Here is a 27,831-nt window from a genome sequence, read left to right on the forward strand (position 1 = left end):
TGGCACAGCTACTGCCTCCCAACTGTTCTAACAAGTAACTGGCGGCTCTTCACAACTGGAAGCCCCTGGCGTCTTTGAGCCGGACCCCGGGAAGCGCTGAAGCACGCACTGAATGAATGAAGGCACAACAACCCCGGTGGCACCGTAACAGCAGCCCGGGGGTGGGGCGAGAAGGACTGCAAGTGCGTTCACCCCCTCCAGGTCGCCTTCAGCCCGCCGCGCGCCCGCGGGGTTGCGGGGGTCCCGTCGGGCGGCCTCTGAGCATGCTCAGTAGCGGCGGCGGCCGCGGGTCGCGCGGTCGGAAGCTCGCGGCGGCGGCGGCCGTGCAGGCGGTGCTGACGCGCGCGCGGCAGCTGAGGCGACTGGAGGACGGCGGGAGGGGGCGGGGGCGCGGGAGGTGGGGCCGCCGTCGCCGTCAGGGCCCCGGGGAGTGCTGGGCGCCGCTGCCGCGGCTCCTTCGCTCGGTTCCGTCTCCAGGGCTGCGCCGTGCCGGCGGCCGCGGCAGCAGAGCAGCGGGAGCCGGGAGCCGCGCTCTGCCGAGAGTTGGGCTGGCGAGCGCCCGCACCTCCGCGGCGTCATGGGCCCCCTCCCCGGGCCTCAGCGGGCACCAGCCGCGGGAACCCCCGGGCCTCCTCGCGGCCGAGACTGAGCGACCCCCGGGTTCTCCGGCGCCCCCTCCCTCCGTCCTATTTTTGTCCTGCTCTCGCCGCCGCTACCGCTTGAGCTCTCAGTTATGGCAACGGAGCCACCATCCCCCCTCCGGCTCGAGGCGCCCGTCCCCCCAGAAAAGCGGAGCTCACCGGTGAGCGAGGCCGCCCCCGAGGGCACCCCGAAACCGGCGGGCGGCAGGCTCCGCTTCCTCAACGGCTGCGTGCCCCTCTCGCATCAGGTGGCCGGACACATGTACGGGAAGGACAAAGTGGGTAAGTGGGGGTGGCGCGGGGCTCGCCGCTCCCCTTCCGCCTCCGTGAGCCCCCAGCCGGCCGAGGCAGCCTGGACGCTCCTCCGGTTCTGCACGCCTCACCCCGGCCTCTTCCGCCCTCCCCCAGAGCCTCGCGACCCGTGCAGCAGGGGCTCGAAAAGTGGGGCGATTCCTAGGATGTGGGGCGTCAGGCTTGCAGCAGGAGGTGGCGGGGAGGGGAGTGCCTGGTCTCCCCAGGGAGGATGGGTGTCAATTGGAGACGGCGTTGTTAGTGAAAATAAGGAACTTCAATTGCACTGGACGGGGAAGTAAATTCTCCCCTGAGCACAGGGTCTGTTTATTATAGGCGGGCAGCTATTGCAAAAGAAAAGGAATGAAATGCAGATGATGCGAATCTGGTGCTTCTCTTCTGGGTGCAGCTGCATAGCTGGAGGGGAAGGAAGAACATAGGGCTTTTTCTTTCTTTCTTTCTTTTTTGGAAAGCTTGTCTAGGTTTATCCGAGATCTCTCTCCCTGCCCCCTTGAGAGGTTTTTCTGATATCTCCTGGATTTCTCTGGGAGGTATGCTTCCAGTAGAGCACAAACTCGGATCATGGTAGGAAATACACACGGCTGTTGTACTAGAATGGTACTCAGATGAGACATTTCAGTTGTTCGTGATCATCTTCATCAGACTTGTATCATGGCGTGTGTAATACATTTTGTGAGCTCGCAACGTTTAAAGCACAAGACAGGGCCTATCTCAGTTTATTCTCTTGGTGATGAAGTTAAGTTTAGGAACTGTAATTCACCTAGCTTACTCACACTGGATCCCTGGGCCATGATTATTTGGGGAATCTGATGGATGAGTATGTGAGAAATGGGGATGTTAGACCTGGAAACCACTAGAGACAATTTAGTTTATGCTGGTAAAATAATGCTGACATTTTTAGACGAGATAACTGAGGCCAAGCCTGGTTAAGTGACAAACCTGAAGTCACACAGATACTATGTATTAGAAGAACCGGGAAACCAAGGGTCCGGTCTCAGAGCTCTGTTTTTTTCCACCGTGTACTGTGCTTGCAGATAACTCAAACAAGGATTTTTGAAAATGGATGAGTATTCGTTTGAGTGTATGTATTTCTTAAAGAGCAGAATTTCCCACTACTTTTGTCTTTACCTCTTTCTTTTCTCTTGTTGAAAATTAGGCTTTAATGACGTTGTCAAGTAGATTGTGTGCCTTTCTCCCCACTAAATTTTGAATTCCTCGAGGTTAGAGACCAAATCTGTTTATTCTCATAGCCTTGTACATAGACTGGGCTCAGTTAAACTTGGAAAATGTCGAAAGAGTGAAAATTGACAGTTCTTTTAGTATACCTGGGTAAGGAAACAAGGAAACAAATATCATTCCCAAGGTGCTTCGCATAGATGTAAGGAAACAACCTTCTCAATATGCTTAGCATAGACATATTTTTGTGTGTGTCACTTCTGGTAATGAGAGTTTGAGTATTTATGGAATTACTGTTAATAGATTTATAGTGCATACCTATTGATTTATATTAATGAATTGTAGTGATACTATTCCTGATGATATTCTAGAGGCCTGAAAAAATAATTGTTTCCCTGAGGGTCCCTAGAGATCGATTTGCTTGCAAAGGAGGATAAACAAAAAATCCTAACATAAACACAAACAATTTCAATGACGATTGTCACTTGAGTGTAACCGCTGCTTATCCAAGTTTGTAATAGTGAGCCTATTCAGAGAGCTACATCTAAGTAATTACAAATATACCCGGAATGTGACTTAAAACTACATTGCAGACCGTGGCTGAAAGAGTTAATTTGTCACCCAAATTACCTAATTAAAGGAGTTGTTTAGATTCAAGAGGAAGGAATCCTTAATTTTATTTATTATTGCATTCAATTTAAAATAACCTTTTTTCAGTTTTGTAAGATTATCTTGACTAGGGACTGTCTTTGTATCAATAGTGCACAATGCCTCAAACATACTGTGCTGGGAATCTAATAAATATTTGTTGAACTTAATTCTCAGTTATTTACACAATCTTGCATATATTATGTATTGTTAGTGAAAGGACACCTGAATGGTGATAATCTTTTCTATTCGTAAAATGGATAACAAGATGGTTAGTAATTCAGAGTTCAAGAATTTATTATGTCTCTCCACTACCATAAATTACTTATAGTTATAAAGTAGGTCGTGTAGAACAGAGTTTGGTTTGGCTATCAACTGAAATTCTCAGAATAAACTTTCTTTAAAGACGTGTGGATATTTGTTTTTGTTTTGGTTTTTTAAAATTTCTGTTACTCTCATTAAGTAACCAGGGTTTTTGAATTTAGGATTGCTATCTTACCTGTTTTCAAAAAAGAGTTGTTGGCTTTTTTAAATTAAAAATTGCAAACATGGAGCCAATAGCACAAAGGTACTTGAACAGAAAAATAGATCTTGTTACAGTTAGGTAATAAGAATATGTTATAATTCTGATATCAAAGTTATATTTTATGTTCTTTAATGAAATCATATTTTATCAAAGTACATTTAAATCTTATTTCTAAGAATACGAAGTGTTTAGTTTTTTAAAATTGGAAAAGTAGTGCATGATCTTTTAGGAAAAAAATTCATACAGTGTAGTAGTGCCCCTCACCCCAGGGACAAGCACTGGTACCTCTTTCCTGTGAATCCAACAACAGGTGTTGTTTCTGGGCACAAATAGAAACATATGAACACAGTTCTTATTTTTCATACAAATAGATATATCAGCAACTTTTTGTTTTCATTCTGTATTATGTAGTATATCCGTTTTTTTCCACTATTGTATTCTACAGTGTGGATGTATCATAATTTATTCCTCTGGTGGTGGATTTTTAAATTTTCACTATTTTTTTTGCAATTATAAATGTATTAAACATTCTTGTACAATATAGTATACCTTGCTCATTGTGCAGGTTTTTCTCTAGGCAAGTTTCACAAAAATGTAATTGCTATCAATTTAAATTCCAAAAGCTTGCCAAAGTTAGCATAAAATCCTTTTTCTGTTTTAATTTTTAACATGTACCACTAATTTCTTTTGAAAGTCCTTAACGTTTTAAACAAATAGTTGAAATCTGGTGTGTGTATCCTGATCCAACTTAGGATATAGAAATGAGGAAGTTTATAGGGAAAAGAAGGATTTAAACTGTTGTTGTTTTAGGGGGAAGCCCACAACTATTTTGGCTTACTGGTCTTATTTTATTAGATATTCTCTGAAACTAATTGACTTAAAATAATTTCAAATTTACAGAAAAGTTGCAAGAACAATAGAGAGAACTTATTATTTTGCCGAATTTATCTCTCTATGCATATTATTTTTTTCTGAACTGTTTGAGTATAGGTTGCGTAGATCCTGCCCCTTTATACAGTCATACTTCAGTGTGTGTTTCTGTAACCACAGCACCTTTATCAAATAGGGAAATTTAAGTGATACAATGCTTTTATCTAATCTGTAGTCCATATGCTAATTTTGTCAAGTGTTCCAGTGTCTTTTATCATATTTGTTTTTCTTGGTACAGGATCTAGTCCAGGATCATTTATTCCATTTAGTTGTCATGTCTCTTAGAATCCTTCAATTTGTAACAGTTCCTCAGCCTTTTTTTGTCTTTTATGACATTGTCATTTTTGAAGAGTACAGGCTAGTTATTTTACAAAATAGTCTTTAGTTCGGATTTCTCATGGGTTCTTATGGTGAGATTCAGGTAATGCATTTCTGGCTGGAACATTATACAAGTGTGTCCTTCCTAAGGTATCACATCTGGAGGCCCACAGTCTCCATCTGCGCATTATTAATGATCACAGTTTTGATCATCTGGTCTAAGTGTGGTGTGGCTTCTCCAGTATATAGTCAATATTTTCCCCCTTGCAACTAATAAGCTGTCTGTGAGGAGACCCTTTAAGATCATGCAGCTATCCGGATCCTCATCATACTTCACCCCTAGATTTGGCATCTATTGATGATTCTTGCCTGAAATAGTCTTTAGTCTGAGAGTTGAAAAATTCTGATTTTTCCAATTTTACCACTCTTCCTATTTTAATGACATTTTGTTATAAGAAATAGCCCTCCCTTTTCTCCTATGTACATATCTATGTGCTTTTTTAATGATCAGTTTGGACGTATGGATTCTTATTTTGTAAAGTGTCATAACCCATTATAGAACTTATTTATTTTGCTCTTCAGATTGTCCCAGATTTGGTCAGTGGGAGCACTTCCTTTCTGTCACGAGTTATTTTAGACTCATCTCATACTTCCCTTCCCAGCTCCAGAACCAGTCATTTTTCCAAGAAGCCCTGGTTCATTTTTAGTGGGAAATGATATTTTGAAACCAAGATCTGGATGCTAGATGTGCTCATTGCCACTGGGGTATCATTACTTCCAGGCCTTTTTAATGGATATAACTAAAAAGTATGTATAGATATTTTAGAAATCATAGTTTCATGCTAATACTTTCAATTTCATTCCGACTCGACAGAGTTCTTCCTTTCCTGATTCTAAATTTGTGTTTCCCATCTACCTCAGTGAGAACCCTGGCTCTCAATAATATTACTATGTTTTTTTCCCCCATCCTATAATTTTCAGAATTTTTATACGCATACTACTGCAGAAAACAAATCTAAAATAAAGAATTCAGGATCCCTTATACTGAGGGTATCTGGTTGGAAACTCTTCAAAAGTTATTTAGATTAGGGGTGTCTTTTTGTTGTTGTTTTTGCTCCCTCTTCTCTCTGGTAATATTATTAATTTGAAATACAGTTGGATTCATTTGTTTCTGTTTAAATTCAGTTCCTTCTCTTCATTTTTGTTTAATTATATGTTTTTAAATGCTTATAAAATTAACATGCTTCCAAAAGTCAAAACTTGACAGAACAGTTTGTCAGAAGTGGCACTCCATTCCCTATCACTCCACCCCATTCCTCAGTGTCCCTTGTAGGTAACCAATTTCATTGTTTTCTGATTTATCCTTTCTGAGTTTCTTGTTGCAAAAATAAGCAGATCTCTCTGTTTTCTCATTTCTCTTTCTTTCTGATACAAAAAGTAGTATGCTTTATATACTGTTTTGCACTTTGCTTTTTAAACTTAATCTATCCTAGAAATCAGTATATCAGTTCAAAGTACTTCCTCATCCTTTTTTATAGCTTAGTTGTACTCCATTGTGCATATATACCCCAGTTTTTCTCAATCAGTTTCCTAGACTTGCTTTTGGACTTTTATTTATTTTTATTGATTTATTTGTTTATCCTAGCAATAATACTTCACTGTCTTAATTCAAGTCGCTTTATACGTCTTGATGTAAAGTAGAATAAGCATCCCACTTTTTTTCGTGATTGTTTTGACTATTTCTGGTCCTTTACATTTCCATACAGATTTTAAATGAACTTGTCCTTTTTCCCAAGAAACCTGATAACATTTTATGTCTGCTTTGAATCTGTAGATTGCTTTGGTGAGAATTGATTCCTTTATAGTACTGAGTCTTCCGATACTTGAATATGGTATATCTCTCCATTTATTTAGGCCTTCTTTAATTTCTCTTGAAGAGTCATAGTTTTCAGTGTAGAGGTCCTACACAACATTCACTAGATTTTTGCTGAGTACTTGATGCTATTGTAAATTGTACTGCGTTTTTAAAGAAATTTATTTTCAAAAAATTTCAAACTTACAGAATAGTTGCAAGAATAGTACAGCGAACTAATTTATACCATTCATAATATTTTGCCCCATTTGCTTTATCACTATCTTTATATGATAATAATTTTGCAGAACCGTTTAAGACTAAATTGCAAACATCATGACTCCTTTCCTCTAAATAAAGTGTGTATCTCCTAAAAATAAGAACGTTTTCTTACCCTACCATGGTGAAATTATCAAATTCAGAATATTTAACATTTGGCTTTGCCATTATTCCTATAATATCTTTCATAGAAATTTTTCCCCATCCAAGACTACACATTGTATTTAGTTGTTATGACTCTTTAGTTGTCTGTCATTTGGAGCAGTTTTTCTTTATCTTTCAATAACTATGAAATATTTGAAGAATATAGGCATATGGCTTTTTAGAATATCCTTTAAATTAAATTTGTCTGATTGTTTCCTCATGATTAGATTCAGATTAATGCGTTTTTGGTAAGAACACTCTATGAGTTATGTTGTATTCTTGAAGCATTGTATTATAAAACACAGGATGTCGATTGCATTACTGGTGATGTAACTTTGATCACCTGGTTAAGTTATGTCTGCCAGATTTTTCCACTGTAAAGTTTTTATTTTTCCTGTTGTAATTAAGCAATTTGAAAGGAATATTTTGAGACTGTTCAAGATGTTGTTCCTCATCAAAGTTTTCACCCAATGTTATAAGCATCCATTGACAGTATTTGACCAACTCACTTATTACTATGATAGTTGCAAAATGGTAGTAGTCGCTGTCATTCCTGTTACATTTGTTAGTTGGCATTCTACTTTAAAGAATATAGGTTTCCTTTCTCTCTTTCTTTCATTATTAGGATGGACTAATGGATTTTTCAAACTTCAGTGGATGGATCTTATCTGTTATTGTTGCTGCATTTTGATGCTCAGATTGTTCCAGATTTGGGCAATGAGAGCTTCTTCAAGCTGGCTATTGTGTCTTTTCAACATTTCCCATTTTTCAAAGCATTTTCTCACTTTCTGGCATAAAAAAATATTCCATATTCATCTTGTATTTTCCCTGTCCCAGCCCTGGAATGAGCCATCTTTTTCTTCAAGAATCTGGTTCTTTTAGGGGTAAATGGTGTTTAAAAGCCAGGACTTGTGCACCAGGTATACTTGTTGCTCCTTGGGTGTGGTGGTGGTTTGTCCTTTCAGCACATTTGACTAAGAAATACATAATTTCATATTCTTAAAAATTTGAGTTCATACTCATACCTATAATTTAAATCTAATACCACAGGGTTCTTCTTTGCCTCTCCCTGTTTTATATTTGTATTTCCCTTCTTTCTCATTGAGAACTCTGTCTCCCCAAAACATGAATGAATATATTTACTCATTTTGAAATATTTAAACCAACCATGCATTCCTGGAATAAAGTCCACATGGTCATGATAAATTATTCTGTATGTATTGCTGGATTAGGTTTACTAATGTTTCATTAAAGATTTCTGTGACTGTTCATTTGAGATGATTGTAATTTTCTTTTAAGTCTTTGTTGGGGAAATCAAGAATATACTGGCTTCATAAAAAGAATGGGGAAGTATTTCCTGCTTTTCTGTTTTCTGAACAAATTTGGTAAGATTGGTATTTTTTTCTGTAAATGTTTGTTAGAATTTACTGGTGAACTCATTTTGGCCTACAGTTCTCTCAGGATATTTAAATTATGAATTCATTGTTTTTTGTAGACATAGGACAACTCACATTTTCTATTATGTCACTTTTAATAATTTGTGTCTAAAGGAATTTGTTCATTTCATCTAAGTTGGTGGATTTATTGGTATGAACTTCATAATTCTTTTATGCTTTTAATGTTTGTAGGATTTGTAGTGATATCCCATATTTTATTTATTCCTAATAATGGTAATTTTTCCTTTTTTTTCTTGTTCCATCTAGCTAGAGGTTTATCAGTTTGGTTGATCTCGGAGAACCTCTTCATTGATTTTTCTCTGTTGTCCATTCTTATTTCATTGAATTTTTTGCTCCTTTCTTTCCACTTATTTGGGGTTAGTATGTTCTTTTCCTAACATCTTAAGTTGGAACCTATTTTCTTTTCTTTTTTTTTTTTTTTTAATTTTTATTTTATTTGTTTATTTTTTTCCCCCAAAGCCCCAGTAGATAGTTGTATGTCATAGCTGCGCATCCTTCTAGTTGCTGTATGTGGGACGCGGCCTCAGCATGGCCGGAGAAGCGGTGCGTCGGTGCGTGCCCGGGATTCGAACCCGGGCCGCCAGCAGCGGAGCGCGCGCACTTAACCACTAAGCCACGGGGCTGGCCCCCTATTTTCTTTTCTAACACAAGCATTTAAAACTACGCATTTTCGTCTAAGCACTAAGCAGTACTTTTGGTGCATTCTGCAAGTTTTGATATGTTGAGTTTTCATTATCATTTAGTTAAAATATTTTCTAATTTCCCTTGTGAATTTTGATCCATGGATTAATTAGAAGTGTGTTTACTTTCTATTTTATATTTTCCCAATTATCTTATTGTTATTTTTATTATGGTCAGAGAATATTCCATGTGATTTCAGTCCTTTTAGATTTTAGTCTTGTTTTTTATAGTCCAGCCCATGGTCCGTCTTGGTAAATGTTCCATTTGTACATGAAAAAAAGTATATTCTGTTGGATGTAGCATTCTGTAAGTGTCACTATGGTCTAGTTGTTTGATACTGGTGTTCAAGTTTCTTATATCATTACTAATGTTCTGTATACTTGTATTATCAATTATTGAGAGTAATTGTGGGTTTGTCTATCTTTTCAGTTCTGTCAGTTTTTGTTTCATGTATTTTGAAGCTTTATTATTAGGTATACACATTTATGCTTGTTGTGTCTTAATGAATTGACTTTCTTATCATTAGGAAATTTCCCTCTTGGTATGATAATATTCCTTTTCTTGCAGTCTGTTGTGTCTGATATATGATAATATTAATATATTAGCTTTCTTATGAGTAGTACTTGCTAGTATATATATATATATTTTTATCCTTTTACTTTTAAGCCATCTGTGTCTTTATATTTAAAATGTCTAGGAGTTTGTTTTTTCCATCCTATTTAGGATTCTCTAAGCTTCTTGGCTCTGTGTTTTTATGTTTTTCATTAGTTTTAAAACCTTTTGGACATTGTCTTGTCAAGTATTTCCTCAAACCCTTTCTGTCATTAAAAAAGTTTTTTCCTTCCAGTCTTTTTCAGTAACTTGTTTAATAATTGAGATTGTACAGAATATATAATTATTTTAGCATATATGTATTTTCTTATGTCATGTATTTTTTCTAATAGAAGCAGTATATGTTTATTAAAGAAATTTCTAGGAAAAGTTACAAAAAAAGAAGTAAACATTACCTAGAATGTGCCATCCACAGATAGGAATTTTAACATGCATTTATTTTCCCCCTTTCTGATTCAGTTTGGGTAATATCTGTTGACCTGTCATCCAGTTCACTGATTCCTTCTTCTGCTGTTTTATGTTTACTGATGAGCCCATAGAAAGCATTTTTTGCCTCTTTTACCACATTTTTTATTTCTAACATTCCATTTTTTCTCTTAAATTTTTGTTCTGCTGCAATTTCCCATCTTTTCATGCACGTTGTTTACCTTTTCTATTATAACCTTTAACATAATTATGGTTAAGTTGCTTTGATAATTTAACATCAGTGTTATCACTGAAACTGTTTTGTATGTTGTGTTATCTCTTGGCAGTGTTTTTTCCCTTGCTGTTTCATGTGTCTTGTAATTTTTTATTAAATTCTGGACATCATGTATAGGACTGAAGCAACTGAGGCAAACTGTTTATGCCTGAAATAAATACGCCTCTTCTGTTGGGCTGTTAATGTTATTGAGTGAGCCAGTCTAGTCAGAAGTAGAGCCAACTTTGAATTTTGTTGTTGTTATAGTTAGGTTCTGTTATGGACTGAATGTTGTATCCCCTCAAATTCATATGTTGAAACATCGACCCCCAATATGGTTGTATTTGGAGATAGGGCCTTAATGGAGGTAATTAAGGTTAATGAGGTCGTAATGTTGGGGGCCAGATCCAATAGGATTAGTGTCCTTATAGAAAGAGACATGAGAGAGTGTGCTCTCTCTCTGTCTCTCCCTGACATGTGAGGACAAAGCAAAAAGGCAGCTGTCTGCAAGCCAGGAAGAGAGCTCTCACCAGGATCCAAATTGGCTGGCACCTTGATTTGGGACTTCTAGTCTCTAGAACTGTGAGAAAATAAATTTTTGTTGTTCAAGCCACCCAGTCTGTGGTATTTTGTTACAGAAGCCTGAGCAGACCAATACACCTTCAGTGCACCATGGGCTTGAAATTCCTATAATTAGGTTTAGAGTGGGGCTGATATGCCAGAGGATTTTTCTCAGTATTCCTGTTTAACCCTCTGCTTTAGTTCTTCCTTGTGTACTTATGCCTCAGAAATGGTTTTTCTCCCTGTTCATGCCTCTCCTCCAAATAGAAATTACTGTTACTTATTACTTGGCGATTGCAACCCTGGTACTAGGCTGTCGGGGTGTTCTGTGTTGTCCTGGTCCAGCCTCAATATTAGGTAGTCCCTGTGACCTTGAGTCTTGGGATGGGACTTTTTTAGTGATCCTGCACCTTTTTTATGTGGGAGTCATACTTTAGCAGGTGCTTTACATGAGTTTCGGTTCCCTCCTCCAGCAGTAGGAGACCTCTAAAATGAGAACCCAGTATGGTTTTCTGCTCCCTCCTCAGCCCCCAGAATTAGAGGATTTTTTTTTTTTTTACCATTTCCCTACCCACAGTGGATCACCTGTGCCTTGGGGGCAACATGATTTATTGCCCTTACCCCAGAAAATTAAGAATTTTGTTCACAGGGGAAAAGGTTCTGGAACGGTCTTTTTTCCTGTAGTAGTGGTGTCTCCCTTTCTCAAGGACTTCCTCCTTTCCTGCCCCTGAGGCTTGCTTTTTCTGTTTTTTTCTTTTGCCTTACCCCAACCTTTCTCTTGAGGGCCTGGAAGAGAGGTCCTCTGGAGAAGATTCTGCAAGTGTTTGTGACTTCTCAGAGTTCTATAGAGATCTTCCTTGACTTATGATGGGGTTACGTCCTGATAAACCCATTGTAAGTTGAAAATACTGTAAGTTGAAAATGCATTTAATACACCAAAGCTACTGAACATCATAGCTTAGCCTAGCCTATCTTAAATGTGCTCAGAACACTTACATTAGCCTACATTTGGGCAAAATCATCCAACATAAATCCTGTTTCATAATACAGTGTTTAATATCTCATATAATTTATTGAATACTGTACTGGAAGTGAAAAACAGAATGGTTGTGTGGGTACAGAATGGTTGTATCAGTCGTTTACCCTTGTAATCGCATGGCTCACTGGGAGCCACAGCTCTCTACTGCTGCCCAGCATCATTAGAGAGTATTGCAGTGCATATTGCTAGCCTGGAAAAGATCAAAATTTGAAGTACAGTTTCTACTGAATGTGTATTGCTTTTGCACCATCATAACATGGAAAAATCATAAGTGGAACCATTGTTAAGTCAGGGACCATTTGTATTCTCTCCCTAACCTGTACTTGGCCTTTAGCCATTTGTCAAAAATTTTAGGTGAATTATTTTTCCCATGCTCTGCCACACGCGAGCCAGTGCTCCCATCTTGCCTTTTAATGGTGGTTTGTGTCTTAGATTTCATGTTTGTTGTTTACTATATCAGCACTCTGATGATTTCAAGAAAAGTTATGATTGAGTAGATTATCTAGCTTTTCCTTGGTTTTAGGTTTGGGTGATGTCCTCTCAGCTTTCTGTAGCCTAGTTGGAAGTGGAAGTCCAGAATTTTTTCCTGACCCATTTGCTTTTTCCTTATGATACTCCAACTACATGTTCAGTAGAATGCTTGATATTATCCTACTGGTTTCTAATGCTCTATTCTTTTTTTCTTTTTAGATACTTTCTTTCTCTTTGTATTAATTTAGATATTTTCTGTTGATCTTCCTTAAAGTTCGTTGTTTCTTTCTTTGATTGTTTATTCTTAATCCATCGATTGAAATTTTTTTCAGATACTGTCTTTTCAGTTCTAGAATTTCTTTTCTTTTTTAGACTTTCTATTTCTCTCCTGAAATAACTCATCTATTCAGCATTTATATCCATTTTTTTTTTTTTTTTGTGAGGAAGATCAGCCCTGAGCTAACATCCGTGCTAATCCTCCTCTTTTTGCTGAGGAAGACTGGCTCTGAGCTAACATCTATTGCCAATCCTCCTCCTTTTTTTTTTTCCCCCAAAGCCCTGGTAGATAGTTGAATGTCATAGTTGCACATCCTTCTAGTTGCTGTATGTGGGATGCCACCTCAGCATGGCCGGAGAAGCGGTGCGTTGGTGCGCACCTGGGATCCGAACCCGGGCTGCCAGTAGCGGAGCCCGGGCACTTAACTGCTAAGCCACGGGGCCGGCCCCAATATATATCTATTTTTTCATATAATTTCTGTAGTATATTTGTGATTGATTTAACATTGTTGTTTGCTAAATATAATTACTCGGTCATCTGTGTGTCAGCTTCTATTGACTTATGTTTTCTCTTGATTATGCATCAGATTTTCCTGATTTTTTGGTATGTCTCGTTTTTTTTTTGGTGAGGAAGATCAGACCTGAGCTAACATCTGTGCCAGTCCTCCTCTTTTTGCTGAGGAAGACTGGCCCTGGGCTAACATCCATGCCTATCTTCCTCCACTTTATGTGGGATGCCTCCACAGCATGGCCTGACAAGTGACGCATCGGTGCGTGCCCAGGATCCAAACCCGGGCTGCCAGCAGTGCAGCGCGTGCACTTAACTGCTGTGCCGCGGGGCCGGCCCCCTGTCTTGTTTTTTTAATTGGATTTTTGAACATTTTATTTAAAAAACAGTGGGGAGTGAAATGTACTATTTTTTGTTTGTTTCGCTCCATATAGAGTATAAGCCCTTTTCTCTGTTTAGGGTGAGGGGCTAAGTCATATTCCTCCTAGAATTTAGTTCAGCTGGTACTGGGCTGCAATCTTAGATTCAGTTCATCTGTTATTGGCTCAGCCTTCTGAGATGGTTCCTTTTTTATCCTGACAGTTTTTCAGCTGGCAGGGATTTGGCTTTAGTTTAAGATACTATTGGTTTACTTTTGGATCCTGGAATTTATTCATTGGGAAAATGCCTGGGATTACCATCTTCTCCTCCGTGACTACCTTCTCCAAAAACTTGGAGGGGGTGTGTTGTAGAGTGAGTAGTGTGGGAGAATTGCTGGACCAAGGAATCTGTTTTTGTGTTAGGACTGTTGTCTTCAGTCCATCCTGCTACCTCACACTGTTGTCTACAGTCTAGCTAATTTCTGCTTTCCTGATAAAATGTATTTATCTAATGGCACATTCACCTGTATCTAGACTAGGTGCCTACCCCAAGGTAGGGAAGCTGCATAGTTCTCTCCTCATTTATGAATGTTCCATTTTCCCCCTTCTGGAATTAAGTTCATCAAGGCTTCTTTGCATCTACCGCTCTTCCATAGCCCATAGAAACTGTCTGTTACCATGGGAGTGAAGGCCTTTCTTGTTCTACATCCTAACCTTTGGGAATGAAATTTCTCTTCAGTAATTTTTAGTTATATTAGGCTACTCATTGAAGTCCCAAAATCTTTTGACTGCTTATCAGCCAGTCTTATTTATATCGTTTCTGCTGAGAAATCTGCTGAAAGCCTGATGGAGGATCCTTTGTAGGTTATTTTCTTCTGTCTTGCTGCCCTTAATATTATTTCTTTGTCATTGACTTTTGACAGTTTTAATATTATATGCCTTGGAGAAGGTCTTTTGGATTGATGTAATTAGGATTTCTGTTAGCTTCATTTGCTCACATGTCCAGTTCTTTCTGCAAGTTTGGGGAGTTTCTTAGCTATTATTTCTTTGAATAAGCTCTTGGCTCCGTTCTCCCTCTCTTCTCCCTCTGGGATACCTATAATCCTTATGTTAATTTTCCTAATTGCATTGGATATTTCTCAAAGAATTTCTTCCTTTTTTAAAAGTCTTAGTTCTTTCTCCTCCTCCACCTGAATCATTTCTATATTTCTGTCTTCGAGCTCCCTAATTTTCTCCTCCGTTAAGGTCTGCTCTCTTTTTTATGCTTTCTACATTATTTTTTATATCATTAATTGTGTTTTTCATATCCAGAATTTCTGTTTGTTTTTTTTTTTTTTAGAGCTTCAGTCTCTTTGGTGAAGTATTCCTTCTGTTCATTAATTTTATTCCTGAGCTCATTGAACTGTCTTTCTGGGTTTTCTTGTAACTCCAGTTTCTTTATGACTGCTATTTTGAATTCTTTGTCAGTTAGATTGTGTAAACTTCTGTGACTTCAGATTTGGTTTTTGGAGAGTTGTCATCTTCCTTCTATTCTGCAGTGTTACTGTAGGTCTTCATGGTGTCTGTCAAATTAATCCTCTGCTGGTGCATTGTGATAGTAATCACCTTCTCTTACTTGGGTATGGCTTTGGTTACTTTGGTTCTGGGCACCTGGGTCTTGTTTTCCTCCACTGACTCTCTGTGGGCTCAGATGCTGTTGTCCTGTGCACCACCTATGTTGCTATTCCCCAGTTGTCTGGGGGTGCTGGTTGAACTGCTGCCAAGGATTCTTGGTTCACAGGTGTTGCTGTTGCTGGTGGGGGCCTGGGAACGTAGGGACTTGTATGCAGCCCCCACTGCTGGTGGAGTTGGTGCCGGGCGTGCCAACACTAGGGGCTGGGCGCTTCCGCCCTATCTGCTTGCAGTTGTGCAGGTTGGGCCACTGCCTCTGCTGCCACTACACTGACGATTGTGGGGTGGGGCTGCTGTGGTGCTGCCATTGCTGCCCCTCAGGGGTTCATATGTGTGTGCGCACACTGGCTGCTGCTGCTGTGGGGTGTTCGTGGGTGCACAAGGGGCTGCCGCTCACCACTGCTGCTCGGGTGTTCACGTGTGTGCATGTGGGGTCACCACCACCGCCCCTGGGGGCATTTGTGCACATACAGGGGGCCACCGCTCTGGTGTTCACACACAAGGGGCCACTGCGGCAGCCTCCTGGGTGTTCGTGCATGTGGGGCTGCCACCACCCCACTGGTGTTCAGGTGTGCAGGGCTAGGCTGCCCTCGCCTCCAGTCACAGTCATGAGGGCCACTGCATGAGGATCCATGTCCTGGGTCACTGCTGCTGGGAGTAGGGGAGGGGGCTGCTCTCTTAGTTCTACTGCTTCCCCCTGGAGTCTAGTCCACCCACCTTCAGATGTAAAGCTGCCTGGATCTCTTAGGTGTCTTGTTATGATGTGTGGGGAATCCTCTGTTGGTCAATGGATGTCTATTTGGTTGTAATTTAGAGGGGAGAGACAAAGGGAACCTCTTAACTCAGCCATGATGCTGGTGTCACTCTCCCTTATCCATATGGATTAATATTTACCTTCCTTCTATTCTATATCTAGGTCTTAAAACAAATAAACTTGATTACTGTATCTCTTAAGTTGAGACTTTCTGCTTTTGTTGATTAAATTCTGCATTTTTGTCATAATTAAAAATTCCTGACACTTGCCAAAAGAAATAGAAACTTAACAGCATAGTTTATCAAAATTATAAATAGATTTATTTGAGCCCTATTGTGTTCTGACTAGCATGATTTTTTGAAATCTCAATATATGAAAATTTAAGATTTTAACTTATAAATTTGAGAATGAATCTTCATGGTGTAGGGACATGGCCAGTGCTAGTACATATGTGAAGACTTTAGAAAAAGGCGCCACCTTTGAGTAGGCTAATTGTAAAAAGTGCCCCTTCCTGCTCCAGGCTTGGTGCCTGGTTTCAGCCCCTACTTTTCCCATTGGCTGGGTGCCCTCCTACTATCTGTATAACTGTACACAGTGCATCTGAATCAGGAAAAATTTTTAGTTGCTTTCTTTTAACAGTTGAGAGAAACTATAAAAAATTACAAAGTAGGAAATTCATATAGGACCACCATTAAGAAGTATTTTTTTTCTGTTAATAAAAGTGGGATCAATTTATGCTTCTGCTTTCAACTTCTTGTTTTAACTATAAATTAGCATCTCCTGGAAAGTCTGTTACTGAATTTCTATAAAAATGTACAGAAATGTTCTATTTATTAGAAAGTCTGAGAGGGCTATTGGGGGGTAGTGGTTGGAGACAATAAAAAAACCATGCTGTTTAGAATTTGTGTTCTGGTGCTTTGCATATAACAAGGACTGAAATGTGTTGGTTGAATGTTAAAACTTCTGAAATAAGTAAAAGGAAACCCTTATGTTTATGAAAGTGGTTTATGTGTAACTTCAGAAACAAATCTATCATATGATGCGAGGTATGATATTATTAAAGCATTAGAAAATAATGCAATTTTTTTTTATAGGTATACTTCAACATCCAGATGGCACAGTTTTGAAACAGCTACAGCCACCTCCAAGGGGTCCAAGAGAGCTGGAGTTCTATAATATGGTAAGTGAGGTAAGATTTGTTTTGTTGTGTTCAAAGTGTTCTTCATAGTTTCGTGGTGGTGACTCAGTAAGAAATACATTTGAGGGCTGGCCCAGTGGCGTAACGGTTAAGTGAGCGCGCTCCACTCTAGCGGCCCAGGGTTTGGATCCCGGGCTCGCACTGATGCACCGCTTGTCAAGCCATGCTGTGGCAGCGTCCCATATAAAGTGGAGGAAGATGGGCACGGATGTTACCCCAGGGCCAGTCTTCCTCAGCAAAAAGAGGAGGATTGGCAGATGTTAGATCAGGGCTGATCTTCCTCACAAAAAAAAAAAAAGTACATTTGACAGCATGTCGTAGTATACTTTGTATGTGACTGAAACAAAAGCTTCATGAAATACAATGCTTATCTTTACTGATGCAGTCTAGTATTTTCTATTCTATTTCATTTTTTAAAGATCCTTGTTCTGATCCACTAAATTGATTTCAATTAATGAGGTGACCTACATTTTGAAAAACACTTAACTGAGAGACTATTTGTATTTCTCAGAAATGCTGAGTTTAAATAAGTGTTTTTTAAAAATTGAAGTAAATATAAAAAAAAAAAATAAGTGTTTTTACTACAGGATTTCTTAGCGCCTAAAATGTGCTAATATGCACTGTGAATCTCCAAAGTTGGGGAGGGGGAGAGGGGCATACCTAACATCTAATTAACCATGTGACTAAGGACACTTTTTAGTACGTGCTTTGCTACTACCACCTCTATCTAGTACAAAACATTTTTATCATACAAAAAAAACTCCTGGATTAGTTAAGCCACGATGCTCTATTCCTCCTTCCCCTCAGTCCCTGGTAACCACCAGTCTGCTTTCTATGAACTTACCTAATACCTTCAGGGTATTTCATATAAATGGAGTTATACGATCTGTGACCTTTTGTGTCTAGCATCTTTTGTTTAGCGTAATGTTTTTAAGGTTCATCTACATTATAGTATGCATTAGTATTTTGTTCCTTTTATGGCTGAGTAATATTCCATTATACTTACATACTACATTTTGTTTATCCATTCACCCATTGATGGACATTTGGATTGTTTCCACCTTTTGGCTTTTGTAAATAGTGCTGCAATGAACCTTCATTTATAAGTGTAGGTGTTTAAGTATAAGTATTTCTTTGAGTTCCTGTTTCCAGTTCTTTTGGATATATACCTAGCAGTGGAATTGCTGGGTTGTGTGATAATTCTACATTTAACTTTTTTTTTTGGTGAGGAAGGTCAGCCATGAGCTAACATCCACTGCCAATCCTCCTCTTTTTTTGCTGAGGAAGACTGGCCCTGGTCTGACATCTGTGCCCATCTTCCTCTACTTTATATGGGACACTGCCACAGCGTGGCTTAACAAGCAGTGCGTTGGTGCGCACCTGGGATCAGAACTGGCGAACCCTGGGCCGCCGAAGTGGAGCGCGCACTAAACCGCTGCACCACCAGGCCGGCCCCTACATTTAACTTTTTGAGGAACTGTCAAATTGTTTCCCAAAGTGGCTGCACCATTTTACATTTCACTAGCAGTATATAAGGGTTCCAGTTTTTCTACCTCCTCACCAATGCTTGTTGGGTTTTTTTTTTCTTTTTTTTTTTAATGATCATCTGAGTGAGTGTGAAGTGTTAATCTCATTGTGGTTTGTTTTGATTTGCATTTCCCTAATGGCTAATTATGTTGAGCATCTTTTCATGTACTTACTGGCCATGTATCTTCTCTGAAGTAATGTCTATTCAGATCCTTTCTCATTTTTTCGTTGGGTTGTCTTTTTTATTTATTTGTAGGAATTCTTCCCGTATTCTAGATACAAGCCCCTTGTCAGATTTATGATTTGCAAAGATTTTCTCCCATTCTTTGGGTTGTCTTTTCACTTTCTTGGTAGTATCCTTTGAAGCACAAACTTTTTAAATTTTGAAGTCCAATTTATTTGTTTTTTCTTTTGTCGCTTTTGGTTTTGGTGTCTTATCTGAGGTCATGAAGATTTAGCTATGTTTTCTTCTAAGAATTTTATAGCTTTAGCTCTTAAATTTAGGTGCAAGTAAAAAAAGTACAAGCCAAAACAAAAAACAGCAAGTTTTGCTATAAATGCTTTACCAATATTAACTCATTCAATCCTCACAACAACCTGTCAGTTTGGTACTGTTATAATCCTCATTTTATATATAGTCATGTGTCGCTTAATGACAGGCATATGTTCTGATAAATGCGTCGTTAGGCAATTTCGTTATTGTGCAAACATCATGGAGTGTACTTACACAAACCCAGATAGTACAGCCTACTACACACCTAGGCTATATGGTACTAATCTTATGGGACCATTGTCGTATATCCAGTCCATCGTTGACGGAAAGATTGTTATTTGGCACATGACTACGGTATGTGCACACTCCAGCATGATTAGTTTAAATAATTTGACCAAGATTATTCAGATAGTTAATGGTGGTCTCAGGATTTGAATGTAGGCAGTCTGGCTCTAGAATATGTGTGTTTAACTGTTGCACACTGCCTTTTTTTGTGGAAAGTATTTTATATTTACTCTGTAAAAAAGTCTTGTACATAATTTGTTGAATTTATTCTAGGTACTTTATTTTTTGTTTATATTGTAAACAGTATTTTTTTGAATTAAGTTTTCAATGATTGCTAATATATAAGAATGAAATAGATATTTCTATAATGTTCTTATATCTAGTAATCTTGCTGAACTGGTATTAACTTGTATTTATCTGAGCTTCTCTAACAATTCTAATTGTTTTCTATATAGACAGTTATATCTTCTGTGATTGGAAGTTTTATTTGTCCTTTTTGATTCCATGTACTTCTCTCAAGGACTTCAGTTTAGTGCTGAATAGAAGCAATAATGGGGGCATCTTCCTCTCATTTAATGGAAGTGCTTCCAACATTTCCTCATTAAAGTATGACTTTCTCTCTAAGTTTTTGATAGCTGCTTCTTCCCAGGTTAAGGAAGTTGCCTTCTGTGTGAGTGAAGGTTCTGTCAAGCAACAAATGTGCCCTCTGTCAGTTTAATAAAAGGACTGTTTACAAAGGTGTGGTCAGAGTTTACGGCCTCCTGCAAGAGATAATGCTTTATCGTCCCTTGGCCAGCAGGGCAAGGAGAGGGAGTGGTTACTGGAACCCAGGGGAGGTAACTTTGTGAGAAGACATGAACTGATAAGGAGGGAACCAGAGAAGTCAATAACCTGACCTAAACTCTTCTCCTACCCTCCAGTCTCTTGTACCAGTAGCAAGAGGGCAAGGGACCCCCATTGTCATGCAGTTGATTCAAGTCAGCTTCTTGGGAAAGGGGAAGATATACAGCATCTTCTCTATTTTTATTTTAAGAAACAGTTTAAAAAATGAATGGATATTGAATATTTGTCAGCTAGCTTTTCTGTATCTATTGAAATGATCATATGAGTTTCTTCCTTTAATCTGTTAATGTGTTAAATGCCATAATACATTTCTAATGTTACGTCACCATTCGTTTTTGTAATAAAATCTACTTGGGGGCCGGCCCTGTGGCTTAGCGGTTAAGTGCGTGCACTCCGCTGCCGGCGGCCCGGGTTCGGATCCTGGGCGCGCACTGACGCACCGCTCCTGCGGCCATGCTGAGGCCGCGTCCCACATACAGCAACTAGAAGGATGTGCAGCTATGACAGACAACTATCTACTGGGGCTTTGGGGGAAAAATAAATAAATAAAACCTTAAAAAAAAAAAAAATCTACTTGGACATGTCTTTTTTGTTTTTTAATAATACACATTACTGGATTTTGTTTGCTAGTGTTTTATTTAAGATTTTTTCCAGCTATGCTCATAAATGAGATGAAACTATTATTTTCTTCACGTGCTGTCCTTGTCTGGTTTTGATGTCAGTTTTCTTTTACTTTCATAAAATGAGTTGAGGAGTATTTCTTTTTTTATTTTGTGGAAGAATTTGTATCAGATAAGGATTTATCCAGAGTTTACACTAGTAAACTTTAATGGTTTTGGATAATTAAGTAGACCATATTTGATGAGAGTTAATTGGATAAGATGTTTTACAAGTTGTTTTTAAAACAAAAATATTTTCCTTAAAGTCTTGACAGAACTTGGCTATAAGTTCATCAGAGCAGCCTGTTGTCTGTCTTTATCTTTGTCTCTTTCTTCCTTTCCATCCTTCTTTTTTCCTTTCATTCTTTTCTTCTTTCCCGAGAAGGGATATATTTTTAACCAATGATTTAGTTTCTTAAATGTCTTGATTTTTTTATTTGTTAATGTGATAGTAAAATATAGTTAGATTATATTTTTATACAAAACTGGCCACTTGCCAAAGTTCTTCATAGTATTTAAAAAAAATCTCTGCTAGTCTAGTTATGACTCCCTTTTTGTTCCTGGTATTGTTTATTTGCTGCCTCTCCCTTTTTCTCGATCAGCTTAGCCACTAGCATTCTTGGAGTGTAATGGTAGGGGAAGGGAGAAGGATGTCAAGGTTTTTACTGTTCAGTATTTAGACTTTTATTTACTCTCCCTGTTTCAGTATAGTGACTCTGTCCTCATGTATGCCTGGTCCCTAAATTCAGAGATCCTTTGGTTCAAGTCTTCAGAGTGGATCTCTGTGAAGCACAAACATCATTGCTCAGCTTAATGCTTTTGGTTTCCTCATTATTTTAGGTCCCTATGAATTTCTTTTTCTTTCTTAGGAGCTCAGCTGTGCATTTAAGAAAATTTTTTATTTGTTATATTTTATCTTACATCTTTACGTAGAAAGTCTGGCATATTGCAGTAAATACCAGTCCTAGTACTTTAAAAAAATATTTAAAATTAGAAGAGAAGGTTTACTTCTCTACTCTTCTGGTTCTTTTATCTTTTTTGCTTATAAACATTTTGTGGACTTCTTTAGGTGAGTTCTTCTATCTTGGTTTTTTTTTTTTTTTGTGAGGATGATCGGCCCTGAGCTAACATCTGCTAATCCTCCTCTTTTTGCTGAGGAAGACTGGCCCTGGGCTAACATCCATGCCCATCTTCCTCCACTTTATATGGCACGCCTGCTACAGCATGGCCTGACAAGTGGTGCATCAGTGCGTGCCCAGGATCCGAACCGGCGAACCCCAGGCTGCTGCAGCAGAGCGTGCGCACTTAACCGCTTGCGCCGCCAGGCTGGCCCCTTCCATCTTGTTTTTATGTCATCGAGAACACTCTGCCCTCACTGTCATTGTGCCGGGAACAGAGGGATGATAAGTACACCCTGCTCTTAATTACCTTGGCCTGGCAGTGACTAATATCACTTCTGCTTACATTTCAATAGGGGGGGCTTGGAAGTACAATGTATCATATGGATATTTGGTGAGTCTCTGCCACACTTGAGTTTATTCTGTAGAATTATGTTGTATGTAACTACTTGACATGAATATGGTTTGACATATATAATTAGAATTCAAATACTAAGATTTTGTAAGCATTTTATACCAGTAAACTTTAATGGTTTTGGATAATTAGGTAGACCATATTTGGTGAGAGTTAATTGGATAAGATGTCTTACAAGTTGTTTATAAAACAAAAGTATTTTCTTTCTCTCCTCCTCCAGGAAAAAAACTAAGACCCTAGTTCCAGGGTGTCTGGACATTTCTATTTCTAATAATTCTACCTAGAATTATTACTGGTTATAAATGAAGGAATTAAATGAGCAATAATTAGACTTAACGTTGAGTTAAAGGATAATTTTTTTTTGAGAAAAGTAAAATCACAACTCCCTTGTAGATATGGACATAGGGACACTGAACATATGGGCGTATGTCCATATGGACACTAAACTCCCCCTTCCCGTGGAGGGAAGTCACTTGAACCTCCTCTGGCCAGAATTTATTTGCATGTCTATGAACAAGAATTATTTGCATTTGCTAAGAGTTATCTACAACTTAGTTGTAAAATAGCACAAGGACAATGAAAGCCTAGAATTAGATAACCGAGAAGACCTTGCTATAAAAGATACATAGTTTTTCATTGGAGACACGCAGTAATCTTTTTTTTGCTGATTCCAAATTTACTTCCAAATTGAAACTCATACCAGATAAATTATGATTCAACAGTATTATTTTATTTGAGAAATATGTATGGCAATTCTAAAACGTTATAAGAAACTAACATGCAAATGTTATATTTCTCTTTGTTTCAGGTTTATGCTGCTGATTGTACTGACCGTGTTCTTTTAGAACTACGAAAATATTTGCCAAAATATTACGGCATCTGGTCACCTCCCACTGCACCAAATGGTAATCTTTTCTTAAAAGTCTGTCTTTTACTCTTAATTCATGAGTGGCTTTTTAAAAGTCTTTATGTAAAATTAAGCCTAGTATTATAAAAACAGAATATACATGTGTTTTTCTTTCTAATCTTTCTCTTCTTCATTAAAGAAAACTTAATGCTTTTGCTTTTTGTAACCAGTTTCTTAAATGGTATATACAAATTAGTGACCAATCTTATAATTGAATGGAAATATATATACTAGTACTTAATACTGTATTAATTTACAGATGTTCTTTTTTCCTAATTTATTGGGCAATTTCTTTTCTCATTTTGAGTAAGAAAAAAAAAATCAAGAAAAATATTCTTTGCATAATTTCCTTCCTATCTCCTATACCACTCCTTCATCCCCTACCTCCAGGCTTTTAAATTGCAGTCTTTTAAAAAATACTGTTAAGTTTCATAGTTAGAGGACAAAATGATCTATGTAAGGGCACACGCACAGCATTTCTCTCTCTTGATGTTAGTTAATACTTGAGGCAGTATTTGCCACTTCACAGCCTTTGACAGAGCAGAAAGAATTTAATTAAACAAGCAGCATGACTGCTTAATGATAGAAGAAGGTTCATGAATGGAGAAGAATTTCAAACTTGATGGAGTTGAAGAATAACCCAAAGCCTTGTTAAAATGCAAATTAAGAGGCTCAACTCCCCGACATTTTGATTATGCAGCTCTAAGTTGGAGTTCAGTGATATGCTTGTTAAATAAAAGCTACAAGTTTTTTTGATGTGGATAGTGCTTGAAGCACATTTTGAGAACGAGAAGAGAAGGGGGCTCCAGTTTGAGCTTGTTCTTTTCCTCAGGTCTTTGTCTTCCTTCTACTCATTCACTTACTTTGCCAAGTTTCATTAATAGAGGATCATGGTATCTCCCTGGGAATTTCCTCAGTTAGGTAATAGTAAATCAATGGTTTTTTAAAAACATGAGCTGAACTTTTTTCTGTCCTCCCTCCCTCCCTCTTTCTTTCTTTTCTCTCTTCCTTCCTTCTTTCCTTTCTTTTTTTCTTTCCTTTCCTTTCTTTCCTCCCTCCCTTCCTTTTTTTCTTTCTTCTACTTGAGTCCCAAGTATATACATCTCTGATTCAGATAAGCATGTTGCTTATTTCACAAATTATTATGATCACCTTTGCTTTATAGAGATTTCCATTATAATGTAAGATATCTAGATTACAGTTAACTTTGCTACTGGTTGCTGTTTAATTTAGAGCAAATCATTACTCCTGAGTAAAGTGACATTGAAAGATTGACAAAGGTTGCTGAGGATAGTGCTAGATTAAACATCTAGATAATTAAATGCTCAGTTTAAAAAGATTGTTTAGAAGGGATAGAATAACTAAGGAAACAGCATCATTATTTTGAAAAGTAGAGTATAAAAGAAAGAATTTGGATAAGAGAAGAAATATTTTAATTTAAAATAACATTTTATAGTTTAGGATTACTAGCACATGATTTAAAAATCAAGGACTTGTAGCAATCAACAGCCTTTTTGGTCTTCAATACTAAATCTTGAGGAACATCTGTGCAAGTATAGAAAGAGCACTGACTTTGAAGTCAAAAGACTTGGCTTGGGGCCAACCCAGCAGCGTAGTGGTTAAGTTCACGTGCTGCGCTTCAGTGGCCTGGAGTTTGCGGGTTCGGATGCCTGGCGCAAACCTACATGCCACTTGTCAAGCTGTGCTGTGGCAGTGTCCCACATACAAAATAGAGGCAGATTGGCACTGATGTTAGCTCAGGGACAATCTTCCTCAAGCAAGAAGAGGAAGATTGGCAACGGATGTTAGCTCAGAGCCAATCTTCCTCACCAGAAGAAAACAAACAAACAAAAGACTTGTCTTCTACCTTGGTTATTTCCAAATTTTGTGAACTTGGCTAACTCATTAACCTTTCTGAGCTTTATTTTTTCTTCTATAAATTGAAAATAGTACCACATAGAGTTGTGAAGATGTGTGTTATATTACATGAGAATGCTTTGTAAACTCCAGTACTCTTATTTGAATATAAGTGGAGATACTGGTGCTACTGAGATGAGAAGATGAGGTGAGGAAAATGAGAGAAGAGAAAAAGTAAATAGAAGGGAAAAAAGGTGGAATAAAAAAGTATACGTGTGTAGAGTGGTCCAGAAATACCAGCAATTGCCTCAAAGAATTTCCTGTTCCCTTCTAATTTTTTTGCTCTGGAAGAAGTTGGACAAAACTGTTGCACCATGCAGATTGTTTAACTTTGATTTTACTAGAGAGTTCATGGAATCATCTTTCTGTTATTATCCTTTTGATTGTAAATGAAAAAAATATAAAATGGGAAACTTTTACACATTTTTTAGCCCACAGAATCATAAAAACAAATATTTTCTTAAATTTTAGTACAATACTATGGTTTGCATTACTTTACACAGTATTATATTAATGACATAATTTATTTCCTTTCCCTTTTTTTTCTCTTCTTATTTGGGCATATTTTCTTATACGCTCAGGGTGGAGTTTTATAAAACTTGATATAGTTCTTATAATCCAATGTAGTAAAATGTAGAAAGAACTGCTAGTTTGCTCAGCACATTATTATAACTTGAGAGAAGCATAAGAATGTGCTGACCAATGGGTTTTTAAAAATTTTTTATGGCAGCTTTATTGAGATATAATTTACATGCCATAAAACTCACTCATTTAAGTGTACAATTCAGTACAAATTCAGTTTTTAGTATATTCATGGAGTTGTACAGTCATCACCATTAGCTAATTTTAGAACATGACCAATTGGATTTTTTTTTTTAAGATAAAACATTTGTTGGCAATTACCTTTAAGATTTTGGGCTAGTTCTATATGTTAAATCTCATTTTTTACCTGTGTATAAACACGTAGATGCCTAGTACATGTACCAGCAAAAGCCTTTTATTGATAGTTTTTTGGAGGAATAGAAAAGTATATCTTCAAGTAGGTTTGAGCAAATTGAGAGTTCTCAGATGTAATCTCCAGCTTTATTGATTGGTAGGTGTCTGGCTCTAGCTGCTAGTCAAGTTTCAGGAAGCACAGACTAAAATAAACTGCCATACATGTCTGTTCCCTCCCTCCTCCTTTACCCCGAATTTGGAGGCTCAAGGTCTCTACATGTGATTCCTTCTACTTTCAGCTTCTGTTGCTCTCAGAAATGGCTGATGATTGATAGGGAAAGCAGAAGCAAGGCCTTCTCTGTTTTTCCATTTGGCTTCATAATTGGGCAGACGTTCCCCACTTGGCCTTTTCTCCTTTTTGAGAGGTTCAGAAATGAATATGGTAGCCAATACCTAGTAGACTTTATAGATATGGTGGGGAAGAGCTTGATGAAACTTGGAACCCATATTCTCATAATTTATACAATGAATAATATCCATTAAGGGGATCTAAATGAGTCTTCCTTCAACTCCCTAAATGCCCTCTCCCTTGTCTTTCCTTTAAAGGAACTAGTGTCCTTTGTTATCCATTCCGTGGCATTGCCTTATAAGTGAGGCTCCCTTGTGGAAAAATGCCTTTGATCATTTAAATTACTGAATTTCAAGATTGACCTACTTCGAATTAGGCTCTGTTCTAGTGAAACAATTTGCTAATAGCATTTTTCAGAGAGAATTTGTGTTAACAGTTGTCATCACTAGAAAAAAATCTAAACACAAATTCTTTACTATTTAGTTATTTGTATGTCTTTTGATTTTTCCACAATATTTCAAATGTTTTTATTTTCTCCTTTGATATTGCGGAATTTTCTGCCTCTCTTAGAGTGTCAGGACTGTATTTCAGCAGTAGAAATTTTGCTATAGGAATTTTTTGTTTAATGTGTTATAAAACAATGTATATTTAATTTATATTTAAGATAATAATATTTAATTATATATATTTAAATAGAAAATATATTTAAAATAGAAAAGCTTCCTTCATTCATAGTGACCTTGTGTAATCTTATGCTATCATCAACAGCATGAAGTATATAAATATTTTGAGCATGCTAACCATTTGGTAAAGCCATTGAGAATCTTACTTAATAGGCTGCTTATAACAGCACGAAGTGGTATATATGTTTTGGAATACCTGGTAGTTATTCTCAGGATCTTTACCTCAAAAAATTAAGGAACTATAGAAATTCTATATATGCTTTCCATAAATTAGTAGATAATAGATTTATCTTTTGTGGACATAGCCTCTTAAACTTAACTGTATTTCTCTTCAGTGTGACCTCTTGTAATGAGCTCCATGTATTTATGAAAAGTAGATGTCCTTTTATTTGTTATACAAATACCAAGACTTAAGCTTTACAGAATACTATCTTAGATTCACAAATGCCGGTCCTTGAACCTCTGACAGATGGGCTTCATCAGAATCTGTTGTCCTAAATAGAGCTTTTCAGAGTTTAAAAAAGTAAGTCTAGTTATTATCCTATCTATCTTTATAGTTTATACACACACAAATACACACGTGCAAATATATGTGTTTATATGTAAA

General features: G+C 37.8%; 1 protein-coding gene across 2 annotated transcripts in view; it reads left to right on the plus strand.

Annotated features, from left to right (window-relative positions):
* The first annotated feature begins 425 nt into the window (after positions 1-425).
* Positions 426-27,831, plus strand: part of IPMK (inositol polyphosphate multikinase) — a 47,070-nt gene continuing 19,664 nt past the window's right edge. Inside the window, exons 1-3 of one of the 2 annotated variants that reach the window (XM_014784969.2) lie at positions 426-923; positions 16,989-17,083; positions 23,241-23,337. In XM_014784969.2, the coding sequence (XP_014640455.1) occupies positions 734-923; positions 16,989-17,083; positions 23,241-23,337 (382 nt within the window). In that variant the 5' untranslated portion in view covers positions 426-733. The remainder of the gene's footprint in view (positions 924-16,988; positions 17,084-23,240; positions 23,338-27,831) is intronic. The other variant, XM_004427116.3, reaches the window with a different exon arrangement.

The sequence above is a fragment of the Ceratotherium simum genome, chromosome 6 (assembly GCF_057802395.1).
Source record: "Ceratotherium simum simum isolate JZ-2026a chromosome 6, ASM5780239v1, whole genome shotgun sequence".
NCBI lineage: Eukaryota > Metazoa > Chordata > Mammalia > Perissodactyla > Rhinocerotidae > Ceratotherium > Ceratotherium simum.